General features: G+C 41.8%; 1 protein-coding gene across 1 annotated transcript; it reads right to left on the bottom strand.

Annotated features, from left to right (window-relative positions):
- Positions 1–1,568: 1,568 nt before the first annotated feature.
- NKRF (NFKB repressing factor) lies at positions 1,569–15,896 on the bottom strand. The gene is made up of 3 exons (XM_060087162.1): positions 15,229–15,896; positions 6,094–6,224; positions 1,569–4,632 (listed from the first exon to the last, which is right to left on the bottom strand). The coding sequence occupies exons 1-3, from the start codon at positions 15,492–15,494 to the stop codon at positions 2,675–2,677; spliced, it is 2,355 nt and encodes a 784-aa protein (XP_059943145.1). The 5' UTR covers positions 15,495–15,896; the 3' UTR covers positions 1,569–2,674.
- Positions 15,897–18,578: the final 2,682 nt, after the last annotated feature.

The raw sequence follows: 18,578 nt of genomic DNA, 5'->3' as shown, positions 1-18,578 counted from the left end.
TTTCAAAGTTTAATGCTAATTTGCCTTTTTTCTTTACAGCTTTTTTAAACAAATGCCACAGGGTGCCTGCATACAATAATTTATAACAATAACAAACCAGATTTGTGAAGTCCCCTTTTAAATGGCAGAATTGAACTTGAACCTTCAATTCTGCACCTGCTGGTGTGGCAAAGAGGGTATGACGAAGAACCAAAGTTGTAATTAAAGTCCTTTAGGACCGATCTCCAGCTTCAGGAGTTACTCATAGCACAGTGAATGCACTGTATACTATTTTAAAAAGAATCCCAACAGAATGCAGGAAATTTCTATTCATTTTATAATCAAAGGGGAGGGAAAAAAATCTAAACAATAGATCTGTGAGCCTCAAAGCTATAAATATAACTGAAAGCAGTTAGTTCCTCAGTACGATATATTTAAGTGATTCAAATAAAACTTAAAACTGCTCATGTACCTGTGCAGGTTTTATAGCAAGGTTACTGGGTTAGAACGACTGCCATCTCAAAGAAAGGGAAACTACAAGAACCAACAAAAAGGGGACAAAATAGAACAGCAGGGTTGTCAGCGACTCATTTTTGCCAAACCCCTTTCTCAACGTTCTTTATTCTCAAGCAAGAGTTAAATGACTTCACCCTAATTCCACATCTATACCAAGGCTGATCTAAGAAGTTAGGAAATCTGGACTCTCAAACCGAGAACCAAATATACACTTGGCCCCATTATTTCAGAGCTTAACTTTATTAATATTCTGTTCTATTGAACTTACATAGATAAACCAGATTTGTGTAACACTACCCTACTCCTCCAGCCCCCAAATCATTTGGGGAAGAGGAAAGAAATGTAGAGAAATGAGTTTTCACACTCCTTAATCCCCAAAGCCACTCTTACCCAAGAGAGTTGAAGCCTGGCTATTCTAACACTAATTGAACCACAGCTTCTCAAAGTTGGCATGAGACTTGTAGGTAAAATAAAAAATCCTATAAAATCTATAAACATTTTAGCTTAGTTCCCTTTGCCACTGTTAAAACATTAAGTGCCAAAATAAAATGCACACCTCATTTCCCTTCCTACCAACATTAGGAAAGGCCATATACTGCAGGACAAAAGAGTTAGTGGAAAGCAAACATCACTTACTGTGTTAATCACTGTAGGTGACTAAAAGTCACGGAGGTCCAGGCATAAAAGTTAATCCCTTTATATTTTTTAAATACTGATTTAACTACAATGGACAGCTTCTTAATGTAAAATATAAATAAGAGGGGAAAGGAAATTGTTCACTGTGGGCCAATTACATGTCACGTTTGGTGCTAAATGTTTTAAGACACTGTAAACAACCTAATTGTTCTAAATATGAAGTCATTGGAAGTGTTTATCAATATCAGTATTCATCTCTGAATATTAACACTTAATTTATCTGAGATACAAAAACAAAATCACGTAAAAGTAAACAGCCTGAGATTTGGTTGCAGCCAGCAGGTATGGTCCCCAGAGAAAACGTGATGGGTGGCTGACTGGCTGTTCCTATCTGCTAAGTCATTATGTTCATCCACATGTGCTCTAAGTGTTGAAATATTTTGTGCAAATGCCACTTCCCTTCTCCGAAGACCCGAAGTGTCGCTACCAGGCTGCTTCCCAGAAACAAGCACACCGCCATCTTGATCAACTTTGGCTCCTTTTTATTCAGGAAGCATACACTAATCCTTTTTATACAGTTTTTTTTTACATTCCAGAAATAAGCGAAAATAGCAGTTTTAAATATGTTACAAAGTTGGCTTTGGGGGCTAAATAAGCTTTTTGAGAGAGGGAACAGCCAACTAACCTTTTCATCAAAGCACCAATGAATCTTCAGTCTTTTACCAAGCTCCACCACAGCTGTGGCCACCTTGGATGTGCTATACACCCAAATCATGTGAAAGCTATAACGGAGAGTTGCTGCGAGTCTCTCTGCAAGGCACCAAGAACAGACAGTTCCAGCTTCCTTTCTTCAGACTGAATCAAAGTTTTGGGAACTTTTCAATTGCTGTCTCAAGTAGTGCTCTCTCAGCATGAAGACTAGAATTTGTTAACACTCGTATATCACAAGATACAGTATATCACTTCCAATATTCTGGAAACCACATGGTAGAAGTTATAAATAAATGAACACTAAAATTACTTTAAGAAATTTTTACATCATTTAGTTGGTAAGGACATTTACACATACAGCACAATTTACTATTAAACATTCTATAACTGGCTTCACATAAAGATGAAAATAGATAATACAAAATGACCTGACATTTTCAGTTAAGTCTGGAATTAAGACTGTAGTTTTATTGTAGTCAATATCAACTTTACGTATTGTTGCAAACTGCTGTGCTATGCCCTTTAAAATGGGAATTTCTTTCTCGGGGTGAAATTCCATTTGGATATGTGTTCTTGCTTTGTACAAACTACTAAAATCTGAGGGACACAGCAATATCAAAGACACAAACAGTAACTGCACAATATTATCTGCTGGATTAAGCTAATACAAGTGGACAGAATTCTTCAAGTTCCAGTATCTAATAAAGCACTATATGAAATGAACAAGGTGAAACATCTTAAGAATGAATATACTCTGCAACCAGAACATGTAGCATTTCTTTAATTCACAAACCTGCCTCATTAGGCATTTACAAAATAAATTAGTAAGATCTCAATTTGCTTGAGGCATCACAAGCTCGTAATGCCCCACTTGGCCTTCCTGTTTGAGCTGGTCTAGTAAATCCTCCTTCCGTCTTTTTCTACCTACCACCAGGTACCTGTCGTGGCCCACCCCATGAGACTTACTCTTAAGACCATACTTCTGGGCAATCTGATGTATTTGCTTCCGCTCATCATTAGTCAGCTCTGTAGAGAAAGTTAAATCCGTGTGGCTCTCCGAGCGGGCATAGTTTCTGATGATCTGTTCAATATCTCTCTTGGCAATTTTATTTACCCTCTCTACATCAAGACCAAGCCCTTCCCTCTTATGCTGCTCTTTGACAGAGATTGGCTCCCGAATGCCCTCACCAGATTTACCTAAACCACCACCCGTCCAACCCATCTTTCTCAGCAGCTGATTTCCAATATTATCTTCTTTGATTTGTTGTTTGTAAGCCTCCTCTGCTGAGCGACCCTGAATTTCATTTCTTGAAATCACATCTTCAATAGCTCCTTTCTTCAAGTTGTTAATGACAGTCGGCTGGGTCCTTTTGAGGGTTTTCACAGCTTCCCCAGCAGCTTCATATTTGACAGTTTTCTTCACTCCAACTGCTTCTGCAATTACTTCACTCTCTAGAATCACCTTGCATTTCCATCGGAGTCCTGTCATTCTTTCATAGACATATTCAACTGTCATTCGATTAAACTGAGCTGTGTCGTTCAGCGTGCACACAGGATTTGAAGAATTCTCATAAACTACGAGATCCTTTATATCTTTCTTCTTCCCAGATCCCCTGGGTGAAGAGCCTGTTTGGCACTGTGAACTTTTGACAGATGGGTAAGTGGGTTGTGTTTTTTGAAGGATTTTCAAAGCCTCATCAGCAGCTGCATGTTTACTTGTTTTTTTGGTTCCATAACCTTCAGCTAAGCAGTGATCTTGCAAAAACACTCGACAACGCCATGTACGATTTGGCATCATCTCATATTTGTATTCAACAGACATTTTGTTGTATGAGGCAGAATTGTTAAGGATACCAATGGCATCATTTGCATTTTCTGTAAGGATAAAATTGGTCCAGTGTTTGGCAGAAGCATTAAAAATCGGCTGCCCAGAAGCATCTTTAGCCAGCACCACCAGCTCTTCTGGTGGTTTCAGAGCTGGAGGAAATTCATATGAAGGCATGCCAATCTGACACACCACAAGGTCCTCTCCAATCGTGTGCTTGAATTTCCGTCGGACAACCCTAACTTCAATACGTTTCTGCAAGAGTTTTACAGCTAGCTCAGTAGCTCGATCCCTGGAACCATTCTTGCTGCCAGCATAACCTGTAGTTAAGTAGATATTTTGGCATCTAACTTCACAAGCATAACCATCTGTTAGAAGTTTTTTATTTTTGGGGATGTCAGCAGGAGGGATTTCTTTTAAAGGAGCGTATATATATTCAGGATTTGTCTTACATGCCTGAATACAACGAGTTAACATATATGTGTAATTAATCTTATCAGATCCAGAAGTCATCTCTGGATTAGAAAGGTTCTTCCAGATAGTCGCTGTTAATTTTTCAATAAAATACTGCTTCTCAGCTACCACTGACTCAGGAAATGTCTGTGATGGTGAAGGCTCAGGAGCTGACTGGCAGTTTGCCTGCTGTGATGTGCTGCTGGGGGCAGGGCTCCCAGTGTCAAAATACATGTTGGCTGTTACAGGCTGGTCTTTTGTGAAAATAAATCCTGATGAATCACAATACTGAGAATTTCCATCTTGTATACTGAAAGAGTCTTGAGTATAATCTTGGTAGATGTCTCTTGGCATGCTGGCAAAATGTGTTTGTTCATTTACTTCTTTTGTTTGAGGGCCATAAGGATCTTCCTGTCTTTCATCTTTTGAACTACTAGCTACAAAATGTACAGGCTCAAAACGAGGTCTCACATGGAATTTGGAACCGGCTTGCTTTTTAGGAGGATTTTGACCTATAGAATGAGTGAAATTTACAATTAATTAAAAAAGGAATATTTCAAAAGAACCAAGCAGGAAAATAGTACCAACCATATTATTTTTGCAAACTATATTGTTGGTACAAGATACTTCCCATCACAAAAACTTCAGGTCATTTAGGTGAAGGTACTCAAATATCAATGTAAGATTCCAGCATAAGGAGGGATGCTCCCTGTCTTTCCATGTGTAAGGGAAGAGACTTGATAGAAAATATGCCATTGGGGCTTCCCCGGTGGCGCAGTGGTTGAGAGTCCGCCTGCCGATGCAGGGGACACGGGTTCGTGCCCCGGTCCGGGAAGACCCCACATGCCGCGGAGCGGCTGGGCCCGTGAGCCGTGGCCGCTGAGCCTGCGCGCCCGGAGCCTGTGCTCCGCAATGGGAGAGGCCACAACAGTGAGAGGCCCGCATACCGCAAAAAAAAAAAAAAAGCCATCGACTCGAGTATGCAGGTCACCACCATGCATGACTGGTAGATGCTTCTGCATCTAATGAGTTAAAGCACAGGTGAAGTGTACCGAGTAAGAGGTTGTTCCACTACGATCTCATACCACCTGTGCTGAAAAGCAGATGGCTCTAATGCAACAGAGGTGATGAGCAGAGGCATTTACAAAGCCTCTCTTTTGTACCAGAAGTGACTGACTCTGTGATGGTACTTTACACAGTTGTGACTAAAAAATCAAATAAAAAAAAACTGTCGGGCTTCCCTGGTGGCGCAGTGGTTGAGAGTCCACCTGCCGATGCAGGGGACACGGGTTCGTGCCCCGGTCCGGGAAGATCCCACATGCCGCGGAGCGGCTGGGCCCGTGAGCCGTGGCCGCTGAGCCTGCGCGTCCGGAGCCTGTGCTCCACAACGAGAGAGGCCACAGCAGTGAGAGGCCGGCGTACCGCAAAAAAAAAAAAAAAAAAAAAAAAAATTGTCAAAAGATCCCAAAGGTTTTCAACTTCAAAATCTTAGTTCTGACCTATTCTGCACAAAAAGGTGTTTGCTATATTTTATTTCTAGAACAGCTGGAAACTAATGATTTATGGAGGATATCAAATTTAAAGCTATGGAAGAACTCTGTTGAGGCTATACCAGACACTAGAGCTTTCTCCCTATAACACTGTTTAGTAGAAAATTGGTCCACGCTGGACCCATCCAAGAGGATTTAGTTACTTAGATGTTCAAATGATCTAGAGTATAAGGTTGTTCTATTTAAAGGGAGGTTCCATGGCACAGACTTCAAGGACAGCATTATAGTGTGAGTTCAGTATTCTTAGTTTTCAGTTCTATTTAGCATCCTAAAAAAGAATGTATAAACTAAAAGTTAAAATTTTACATTTGTGTAAGATCCAAAGTTACCAATGTTATTTAAAATCATATACCACACTCATATCATTAAAAAAAAGCCACACTGTTTCTTCAAATCCCACCTTCCAGAAATAAGTATACTCACCATCACATGTTGAGAGGTGACGTTTTTGACCTTTGGAAGGTTTGGACAGCATCAGATCATATGAAGGCATCTCCCCAATATCAATACCTTCAGCCATTTGGAGAATTTTTTCCATCAAGCGTGGGCTGTACCTATTTAAATTAAGATAATCTACAGTTAAAACATAAGAATGCAGTTTTTGAAAAAGTTTCTAGATGACCCGTCTTATAATTGCTCCCACAGGGCTTTACCAACAGAGTGTCTTGGCTATAAAACTGAAGAACCTGCCATAAAATAGTTATGTATCAAATGAGTAATTATGTTACTATCATTAGGAGACATACAAACATAAAAATCAAGAAATTTAGGTGAAGACCTTATCTTTAATTTGAACTAAAAGTATCCATATAAACTCATAAATTTTCTCTATCATATATGTATATTATATGTAAGTAATTACATTAACATATTTACAGAAGTACTAAGAGTGTTAATAAGAGATGGGTTGTGGGACTTCCCTGGTGGCGCAGTGGATAAGACTCTGCGCTCCCAATACAGGGGGCCAGGGTTCGATCCCTGCTCAGGGAACTAGATCCCACATGTATGCCGCAACTAAGGAGTCCGAAACTAAGGAGCCCACGTGCTGCAACTAAGGAGTCCGCCTGGTGAAACTAAGACCTGGTGCAACCAAATAAATAAATAATAAGGGATGGGTTGTTAACATCCAGATTGTGGTTTCTATCACTTCCCACCAAAAGGAATCAGAGTCCTGAGAGAAATGGTTGGATCGAATCCAAGTCTGGGGCAAGAAAATGTATAAGGTGAACCTGGGAGATATTTTTGTGCCTGGAAACAAGGAAGCTGTCAAAGACCTCAGGGGTTGTGTCAAATGGACTCAGAAGTGAGCCAACTTGAGTATCAGTAAGAATAACCACAGTGGACTGAAACACATCAAATATTTAAAAAATCCATTAGTTCATAATAATACTTACAAACTCATTATTGGTCACCTTTGTAGGATGGTAGGGAATCAAATCATTATTCCCAAAACAGGTAATGTTAAAAGAAGAAAGCAAGCATTTATCTGGCATTTTCCTGTACAGACTGTACCTCAGAGAATCTAGAGAGTTGATGAGGAAAATCTCTTTTACAGAAGCATTCCAGCTAATAAATGAAGGAATGATAGATTACTACCATTTTGTGACCCATGATGCAACAATAAGTGATCATCAATGGCTGCTAAGCTTATCAGATGAAAAGCTGACGGAGAAGAACCTAGAAACAGACCCATACTAATGTGCTCAACTGTTGACAAAGCTGGAAAAGCAATCCAATGGTGGAAGGACAGCCTTTTCATCAAATGGTGCTGGACCAAGCGGGTATCCTTAAGCCAAACAAACAAACAAACAACCTCAACCTCACACCTTACACAAAAATTAACTCGAAACGCATCACAAACTGAAATGTAAAATGTGAAACTAAAAAGCTTTTACAAAAAACACAGGACAAAATCTTCAAATCTAGGGCTAGGCAAAGAGTTCTTACACTTGACACCAAAAGCATGATCCATTAAAGAAAAAGTTAATAAAATGAACCTCACCAAAATTAAAAACTTTTGTCCTCAAAAGACCCCATGAAGAGGATGAAAAGACAAGCTACAGACTGCAAGAAAACATTTGCAAACCACACACTTGACAAAAGGTTAGTATCTAGTATAAAGACCTCTCAAAATGTAACAGTAAGATATATACATATATATATATATAATGTGCATATATGTGTATATACACATATATATGTGTACACATACATATAAATGGACAAAAGATATAAACAGAACATTTCACCAAAGAGGATATACAGATCGCAAATAAGCACACAAAAAGATGTACCACAATGAGATCTCACTCCATACCTATCAGAGTGGCTAAAGTGAAAAATAGTGACAACACTAAATGCTGACAAGGATGCAGAAAAGCTGGATCAACCGTACATTGCTAGTGGGAATGTAAAATGGTATGGACACTCTGGAAAACAACTTGGAAGTTTCTTATAAAATTAAACATGCAATTACCTCACAATCTTGCAACTGCACTTTTGGGCATTTATCTCAGAGAAATAAAAGCTTATGTTTACACAAAAAACTGTACACAAATGTTCAAAACAGCTTTATTTGTAACAACCCAAAACTGCAATCAGCTCAGATGTCTTTCAACAGGTGGTTAAACTCTGGTACCACATACCACGGAACACTACTCAGCAATAAAAAGGAAAAAACTATTGATACACACAATATTGTGTATGAGTGGGAGGGAGATGGATGTGGTTATAAAAGGGCAACATGAGGGATCCTTGTGGTACTGGAACTGTTCAATATCTTGACTGTGGTAGTGGATATGCAAACCTACACATGATAAACTGTATTGAATTAAACACACACAACACACACAACACACACCACACACACACACACACCAGTACTAGTAAAACTGGGGGAATCTGTGTAGAATCAGTGGATTGCAACAAGGTCATTATCCTGGTTATGATATGATACAATAATTAGCAAAATGTTGTCACTGGGGGGAACTGGGTAAAGAGTACAGGGCATTGCTTTGTGTTATTTCCCTACAATTACACATGAATCTATAATTATTTCAATAAAAATTTCAATTAAAAAAAGCTGGTGGAGAACTTTATAATCTTAATATCACTAAAAATTGGACAACCAGACCTGTGTCCCTGATGTGATATGACAGGATAAAGATCTAAAAAGTGTTCTTGCCCACCAAATAATTGAACTCAAACCTAATCAAGCCCCTAACTCCTAGAAACATGTTAAACACCATCACAAGCATACAGCCAGCCAGGGACTTCCCTGGTGGTCCAGTGGGTAAGACTCCACGCTCCCAATGCAGGGGGCCCTAGTCAGGGAACTAGAGCCCACATGCATGCCACAACTAAAGATCCCACATGCCACAGTGAAGATCCCGCATGCCGCAACTAAGAGCTGGTGCAGCCAAAGTAAATAAATATTTAAAAAAAATACAGCCAGCCAAATCCAAAATGAAGGAAACACTATGTGACAGCCCATTTCTTCATCAAATAACAGCATGAAGTAAAAGGAGAGGGAATGGTTATAGGTTATAGGTTATAGACAGATCAACCAGATACGCGTGGACCTTGTTTGGATTGTGAATCAAACCAACTGTAAAAAGGTATCCTGAGACAAATGCAGAAAACTAAACATGGACTAGGTATTGAATGATTTTAAGAAATTATTGTTAACTTAGTTGAGTATGAATAATGGTATTATGAAAAATTACCTGGTACAGATATATACTAAAGTATTTGCAGGAGAAATGATGTCAAGATTTTCTTTTATATACTCTAGACTATCTCCCACAAAAAAACTGGGGGCAAGATGAAATGAGAAGGGTAGCATGACAGACTTGATAATTGCTGAAGTTGAGTGATGGGCACATGGGTGTCCACTAAACTATTTTTGTGTGTTTGATTTTTCCATAGTAAAAAGCTTTAAAACATACAATTTTTAAAAGGACTCCTTTATGAAGTAGATTGGAGCTTGACAGAATATCAATTTCCTGCAGAGAAACAAAAATATGGGCTCAAGTGAAGTTCTGGTTATCATGGGGATCTACTCACCCTTACTACCTTCAGAGCCTTTCGCAGCCTACCAGGGACCACTGGACTGCCAGGGAATTCCCCAAGAAAGTTCTGAAAATGAGTGACTAGCACACCTCTACATGAATAGGTTGTGAACTTGAAGGAGGGTAACATTTTCCATTTTCAACACAATATGTTCCACACCCTTCAGATGTCTTTCCTTGCAAAGCAAAGAAGTGACATGGCGGCCTTCACTGACAGATTACCTGGAAGCCAGCCCACTTGTAACCCACACTTCCCACTGATAACTGCTGCTGCTAGCACCAGTATTTAAATGCCAAGAGTGATTTTATTTTTATTTCCTCTTATCTAAATATCAAAAAACATCGCCTAAAACGTCATACATTGTATATATCACTTTCATTAGGATTTGGGAGTCCAATTTCCAAGGTGATGAAAACAAAAGATTATGAAAGTGAGATGAAGTCTACAAATCTTCCAACTGGTATTGCCACTCTTGCTACCAAAATTGGTACTACAACCAACCCACTCACCTTGAATTCCAGTCCAAATTCTCCAGACCTTAAATTATAGCCTGATTCCAAATACAGTATACAGCTGTAAATGGCATGTATGCCATACAGTGTGCATGAATGATGCATTTGGGGCCCACTCCATTCACATTCACTTTTTCTCTCAGGTTTCTTCCAGCGTTAGTAATGATTATACCTACTTACTGTTCTCTATTCATTACATCTGCCACAAAATTCAACATCACCCATAGGCTATAAAACTAAACCTCCGTGTTAGTTGCCAACACAGTCATCTTCTCAGCCCTTTATTGGGAAGTCATAATACTGAAGAAGCCTAACCAGCTGAAAAAATAATGGAACAGACCGTAGAGTGCCTAACACTTGACTATTCAAAGAACAGTGCAAATATTCATCTTTGCATTAATCTTTACTATGAAGACCACTAGGATTTCAGTCTCCAGAGAGTAGCTACCCAGGGATAAAGAAGTGGTTCCACAAATTTGAAATAAGCCAAGGCAGTAAAGCTTTCATTACTCAGTTTTCCACAGTGTATTTTTTTTTGTAGTGGATTTAAAAGGAACACCTTTACTCCAGAAATTTTAGAGAATCCACCAAGAAAAGCACCTACAAACCCAACCACTAATAACTTCACTAACATTTTGGGGTTTACTTTTTTTTTTTTTTTTTGTGGTACGCGGGCCTCTCACTGTTGTGGCCTCTCCCATTGCAGAGCACAGGCTCCTCCGGATGCGCAGGCCCAGCGGCCATGGCTCATGGGCCCAGCCGCTCCGCGGCATGTGGGATCTTCCCGGACCGGGGCACAAACCCGTGTCCCCTGCATCGGCAGGCGGACTCTCAACCACTGCGCCACCAGGGAAGCTCCCTGGGGTTTACTTTTTATTCCTTTTTCTATGCTTCCCATACCACGTCCCCCCACCGCCGCAAAAATAACACTATCAGATGATCTATGTTGATCTGTAATCTGCTGGGGGCGGGTGTTGTTTTTCTTGATTTACTATGTCATAAACTTTCTCTCCATGTCATTACCACATGGGTTTTAATGGCTATATAGTATTCTATCTTACGGTGGGACCATGATGTAAAGTGTCAGTAAGGCAAGTCTAATAGAGTAATTTTAAGATGCATGCATATTATGTAGTTAAGTCTGTTAATGCACCCATTTGGTTGTAAATGCTTAAAAAAGAAAACCAAAAAGCCCCAGCAAGTCTTTAAGGTTTCCAAAGATAGTTTATTATGTTCCAAGCTTTAGGAAATCACAACTGTCCCACCATACCTAGCATACAAAAAGATGATGTCTAATGGACAAAGACATCTGACTTCATGAATCTTACATTCTTGAAAAAAGACACGTGCATATAGGTGTATACTTATGATATACAATGGCACCTGAAATTTAATGAATATTCAGTAATAGATGCTTTCAATTTTTTTTTAATTTATTAAACTGCTCTACTAGGTCCAAATAAAAAAGCTGAGGTTTGAAAACTAAGCAAAGATTAGGATTTCCAAGTATAAAATTATTTATGCAAAACTATTCTTAAGACTCCTAACATAGTCAGTGAATAACATAAAACCAAGATTATTGATACATCTTTTGAAAGCTCCCACTCATACTTCATTAGCTGGTGACTGATGCACTCTGCCTACTATGTGCGAGGTTAGTTTCACAACATGAGCCCAGCTAGCGTCTACCTTCCAAACACCAATCTCAATCAACAAGGAAGAGACAAATATTCAAGGTGGCAAAGCTGATTTCATTTTAGGGTATATTTTCTCTATTAATTAATATCTCATCAAAGGTAATTAGGCCAGGATTCTGTTTCTAATACTACTGATGAAGAATGATTGGAAAACTGAATGCTCCAGTTAACCATTCTGCTTTATTAAATATACATACACTATTGACAATTTTAAGTAAAAACTGCAGAGGTCCCTAGGCATTCATATGAACAATTATGCTGTAGATGTAGGTGATTAGAAGACTGCACTAACTTTCCATTAGCCACAAGACGTATCTTAGAAATTGCCTACAGAAAACAATCTTGACAGGTTGTTTACTTTTATGAAGCAGACAAGAAAAAGTGAAGAGAAATAATTTCAGCTATTTGGGCTTCCTCATTGCCTAGACTATGAGGGAAAAAATGATCAAAAAGCAGACTGGAAAACATTGCTTTATTTTATCCTATAAGGCAATGGTTCTTATAGTGTAGTCCCTGGATGAGCATTTTCTGATCAACAGTATTATCTGGGAATTAGTTAGAAATGCAAATTCTGGGGTCCCACCTCACACCTACTGAATCAGAAACTCTGGGAGTGGAGCCCAGCAATCTGTGTTTTAACAAGCCTAACAGATGAGTCTGATGCTTGCTTAAGTCTGAGAAACATGCTACAGATAGTCAAGAAGATATTCAAACTTGTTCTCTGACAATCACCACTATCACCAAAAAGAATGAAACGTGGTTTGCTTCCCTGCACATTTGAGCCCCTCCTCCTGGCTTGGTCTTATGATCAAATAGTTTTCAAAGATGTCTGTGACCTAGGAGTTATTTCAGCCCCGGCTAAATCAGAACACAGAAAGTCCTACGAGTGGGAAACAAAAGGCAAAGAGTTCCCTTCTTGCTCCTGTTTATAATCTGTTCTGTAAGTCAAGGGATGAGCCTTGAACAACAAATTAACAATTTTAGACTAGAATGGGCTGTGTCACCATGTACTCCACAGTTCCCTTGGGAGAAAAGAAGAGTCTTCTGTCACAGAAGAATAGACCAGAAAGCAAGAGCTCCGCCAACATCGACATTAACAAGTACTGGAATACAGATTTTACCCACCTGAAGATGACAGCTAATATAAAGGCTGCCTAAAGTGGAAGACTGCACTTGGTCCCTAGCTTCCAAGATTCTTTATTGCCTCTTCCATTTCTCCTATATCTAAGTTATCAGGTACAATGCAAACATTACTCTTCAGTTAAGCTACTGGATAATGTTATAGCAATTCTTGTATTGATTGAATTGACAACTACAATGCAACATGATGACAATACATGTGTTGATATATACTATACACAAATGTGCCTGGGTGAGTGCATACACACAAATGCTCTGGATGCCTGAGCTTTTAACACTATCACTGGCCCGGTTTGTGTTTTTAATGCCCTAGTTATGCTCAAGGCTGCTGTTGTTCTTGGGATGAAATCCTGACAGATAATAATGACTTATGTCTGTTACTTGCTTTCACTCCTGGTCCATCCTTCCCTATAGGAGCTGTGTCTCAGTGGAAACAGCATTGGAAGACTTGGGTCCCAGCCCCAACTATGGGACCTTGGAAAAGTCACTTAACTTCTTGGCTTCCATTGATTTAGCTGTAAAAATGAGACACCACTCAATTTCCAAGGTTGTTGTATTAAATGAGATACATAAATGTTTTAAGTATTTTGTACATTACAAAGCTGTATTCATCTGTTCATGCCACACATATTTATTGAGCAGCTATTATGAAGAAGGCACTCTTCTAGGCACTGAGGATAAAGGTGTGAACAAGAAAACAAAAACCCTTTCCCCAAAGGAGTTTACATTCTTGTGGGAAGGTAAGATTTATCATTAACACAAAGGATGGTTATTCTCACCTATAACTTTTTTTTTAAGGATTCAGATTCCCCATGGCCTTCTGTGATATTAAGGAGATCTATGATTACAGGATAAAGGTACCTTTTCTACTGCCAGAACAATATTGTTAAGTGAAGGTCAATTAGATTTATCTGACTTGATTAATTACTGAGGCTTCCCCAGTTGTAACCAGTTCCTCCAGTGAAATAATCATTATCTCTGGAGGCAGAAATTACACTAACCTAGAGAAGATAGAAAAAAACACATTTGTGTTTTGAAAGCAAAACAAAGTATCACGCTGGATGCTATGTTCAACAATTAAGCACTAACAGTAGACAATCCTATCTATCTTTGTCTGTTACAGTCATTCCTGGAACTGAACTGGCTGAATTTGATCTGATCATTTTCCAGAATTTCTCATCCTTCCTAATAAATTCACCGTGAGGCAAGAGTGTCAAAAAAAGAAGCCTCTTAGTCTATCAAAGGAATGATAAGTCTAGTATAGGGCCTGTTTGAGGGTTCTGTAGGACAGTGGTCCAAGTAGTCTGTTGAGGGAAAAAAAATGCGTTGGAACCATACCGCAGTCTCCATTGAATGCAAAGAGCTTTTAAAGAGGCCTGTTCAGAACCCCCACCAGGTTCTAGGAAAGGGGGGGAGGGGACACATACCTAAAACCTCACCCTGAGGCCAAATGTTAATCCTTCTGATCACAATTGAAGGTAAATGAGGGCAATCCTTTTTTACAGCAGATATATCCATTTCTTTGTTTGCGTCCATACACATTATGCGCAAATCTACAAGAAAGGCGGGCCCTGCGGCTGAGAGACCTCATACAAACCGCCTCCCCAGGAGAAGACAGTACAACCCAGCTGCAGGGCTGGTGGTGTTTAATTTAACGGGGATGGAAAGGGAGGCCAGTCAGGAGGAGACAAGAATTAGAACCAGAGTCCCCTCCCCTCCCCCCACAGACCCTCGAAGCCCCGACTGTTGAATATTCCCTGCGGATACCGCATCCCTGGAAGGTCCTACGCAGGTCCGAGGTTCTGCTATTCGTCATTTCCCACGCCCTCCAAAAACACCATCAAAATGACCTCTCAGTAATTCTCTCCCAGGCGCTTCTTTATCTCCATCCCTGGTCCTGGAGGGGCCGCTCCCGCGATCCCCGCACCCTTCTAGATGTTATGTCATCCCCTGCCACCTAGCTCGGTCAACGCCCCCCCCCCAGGCCAACAGTGAGCCCTCTGGAGTCCTCCAGCACCTCCAAATCTCCAGTCTCTAAGCCCTCACCCATACCCGCCTCCCCCGTCCCTATCCCGGCCCTCATCGCCGATTCCCCACCACCACCCGTGCCCCTAACCCGACCCTCACACCTTCCTCACCTGCAGCCCAGGAAAACGTGGTTGGTCCAGGCAGCGGAGAGCGCGAGGAGCTGGTCTAGGGCAGCCCCGGGATAGCTGTGCAGGTGCCGACAGATGAAGCTGCGCCGCAGAGCCCACTGCCAGTCACTTTCGTGGCTATAGCGCCACTGCTCCAGCACTGGCTCGGGCGGGGGCGGCGGGAGGGGCGGCAGCGGCGGCGGCGGGAGGGGGGGCAGCGGCGGCGGCGACAGGAAGTCGCCCCCCAACAGCAGACGTCCGCCAGCCATCTTCTCCGCCCCCAAGCAGGGACCCCAGGGATGAAGCAGACTCGCTACCAGGAGAGAGCGGGAACGGGGGTCGGTGGGAGGGGCCGGGTGAGGAGAGGCGCGCCGAGGCGCGAAGACCAACTCTCAGGGGACTGGAGTGTGTGCGTGACGGGCAATCGCTGAAAAGGCGAGCACGAACTCGCGTCCCGCCCGTTGCACTCCTCCAACTCGTGGAGGAGCAGGAGGAGGGCACCCGCCGCAGTCACACGCGCGCCGGGGAGGCCGAGCCAGGCCCCGCGCTCCGCACCTCCGGCTACCCACAGACTCACGCACTGCACTGGGAAGGAAAAAAAAAAAAAGACACCAGCACGCTTTGCTCCCCTTCCTCTAGTCTACCTACCCGCGTGTAGCCCCGAGGTTGTGAGGCCAGTGCGCCTGCGCCGCGGCTGTTCCCTAACTTCGAAATCCCGTCACTGAGTCTCGCGCGACGTACGTTTTTTTCCCTTTCCTGAGGACTACGGGCCTTTGACGCACTATGGTAACAAGCAGGGGGCGGGGCTCCGGGAAGGGGATTTTTGGAAGGTTCTCTGAGGCTTGGGTACCTTGTTCTGTTAAGTCCCTGGAAGGCTCCCACAGGTGATTCTTGGCAGCAGTAGCTCGCCTGACGCTTTTCCCTGGGTTTCTGACAGTGGGACCGTGCACTCTGGAGGAGACTTGGGTTTGAAATGTATTTTACCCTTTTTATTTTTTTAAATGTCAGCTCTCTGAGGCGCCTTTTCTTCAGAGGATTAGCTTTGTATTTTACTGTGAAGTAGTACTAAAAACGAAATACTTAGAAAATCATCCACAGCGCCACTTCTCTAGTCAACCACTTTTATCATCCATACTGCATCCCAATTGCTGACAGGCATCGTGTTTACACAGTAGTGATCACGATTTCAAATAATTCTGTATTAACTGTATCAAGTTAAAACGTGCAGAATATTACAAAATGCAAAAGGAGCCCACAAAAGAGGGTTAAAAGCTGCACAGCAGCAAATGGCCCAATCACTCTGTAGGCAAACGTTATTACTAGACCCGTGGTTCTGCTCCAGCCCGATCCCTCAATCCCTGTCTGCCAGTCTGTGCTATGAAAGTAGTTAATGAGTGTCTGTCAGCGGGAATTTACACAGCACCTACTGTGTGCTCAGTATAGTCAATACAAAGGAAAAAGAAACTGGGTTTTCTCTGTTGTCCTGGAACTGATTACAGTGTTAGTGGGGAGAAATAGTCCTGCACAGAGCTCTATGTCCCACGGCAGCAGGACCGTTGGATGAGGTAGCTTTGACCCACTGTCCCCTTTTGTTTAACGATGTATTTCTCATTATGTGACACATTTATGTGTAGGGGTGTGTTGGACTGAGAAGAGTAAATTACAGCATTGTTCACACTGTTTCATAATCTATTTCCATGCCTGTCTCTCCCATTACACAGGGAGTGCTGTCTTTGACTCTGATATGCATTCATGTTTATTGAAATAATGACAGTCTTTGAACCATCAAATCAAAGAACATGATACTAGAAAGGAAGCGTAGAGACCATAAACTCAAATCATCATTGCATGAGTGAGAAAAATAAGGCCAGAGAGGTGTAGTGATAGCTGAAGACTGTAGAGACCATTTCCGGCAAAGCTGAGATCAGAATCTAGGTCACCTGACTCATCATCCAGTGCTCCCCCAGTCACTTGCCATTGAATTGCTCTGTTTTTTATTCTTTGCAGTGTGTACCACCTTCTGAACTTTAAAAAAATTTGACTCCTCCCCACCCCCCGTGACAGCTCCATGAGAACAAGGAACTCATCTGTCTTGCTTTTAGCACCTACACCTGGCTCCTGTAGGAACTCCACAGTTATTTGTTGAATTAAATGAATGATTGAATGAATGAAGGCTCTTTCTGTTGTCCCAAACTTGTGAAATTCATTTTCTTGGGGTCTACATTTTAAGCTGATTTGTAATTTTACAGTTAGATTAATTTCAGCCTAAGATGCCAACTTTCATCAAAATCAACATTGCAATCAATACACAGCTTTTGGGACTTCCCTGGTGGCACCGTGGTTAAGAATCCGCCTGCCAATGCAAGGGACACGGGTTTGAGCCCTGGTCTGGGAAGATACCACATGCCGCGGAGCAACTGAGTCACAACTACTGAGCCTGCGTTCTAGAGCCCACAAGCCACAACTCCTGAGCCCGAGAGCTACAACTACTGAAGCCTGCGCGACTAGAGCCCCTGCTCTGCAACAAGAGAAGCCACCGCAATGAGAAGCCCGTGCACCGCAACAGAATAGCCCCCACTTGCCACAACTAGAGAAAGCCCGCACGCAGCAACAAAGACCCAACACAGCCAAAAATAATGAATGAATGAATGAATGAAAAAAGAAGTACAGATAATTATACCAAAAGACCATAGTGTTAAAAAAAAATACACAGGGGCTTCCCTGGTGGCGCGGTGGTTGAGAGTCCGCCTGCCAATGCAGGGGACGCGGGTTCGCGCCCCGGTCCGGGAAGATCCCACATGCCGCGGAGCGGCTAGGCTCGTGAGCCATGGCCGCTGAGCCTGCGCATCCAGAGCCTGTGCTCCGCAATGGGAGAGGCCACAACAGTGAGAGGCCCACGTACCGCAAAAAAAAAAAAAAAAAAAAAAAAACATAGCTTTCTTAGAAAAAGAGTTGAGAAAATAAAAATGCCTTCCTCTCAGCTTGGATGAAAATTCTTCCATCATACAGGAACAAATAATTCCAATCTGACTTGTGAATTTGGATTACAGAGTGAAAGGCAATGAAATTGATGTTAGAGGCCATTTGCTCTGGAACAGCCATAGCTGGAGTCCATTTGTAAATCCTGCTACGGAATAAGCAGTTTCATCTCTAGGAAACAAAACAAAAATTCCCATGATTCTCCATGACCTTTCCCTGGTAATCCTTCTGATCAAGAAAAGCCTTCAGCCAACCTATCTCAGCCTATTCCCTTCTCACAAGCCACAGATGTTTTCTCAGTGAGCAGGAATTGAAACCCCTAAGCAGAAGTAGATTATCGGAATAATGGTTGAAGAGAGGTGTAGGAGGGGGCT

This window comes from Mesoplodon densirostris, chromosome X (assembly GCF_025265405.1).
Source record: "Mesoplodon densirostris isolate mMesDen1 chromosome X, mMesDen1 primary haplotype, whole genome shotgun sequence".
NCBI classification, from domain to species: Eukaryota; Metazoa; Chordata; class Mammalia; order Artiodactyla; family Ziphiidae; genus Mesoplodon; species Mesoplodon densirostris.
This window is presented reverse-complemented; position numbering and strand designations above follow the sequence as displayed.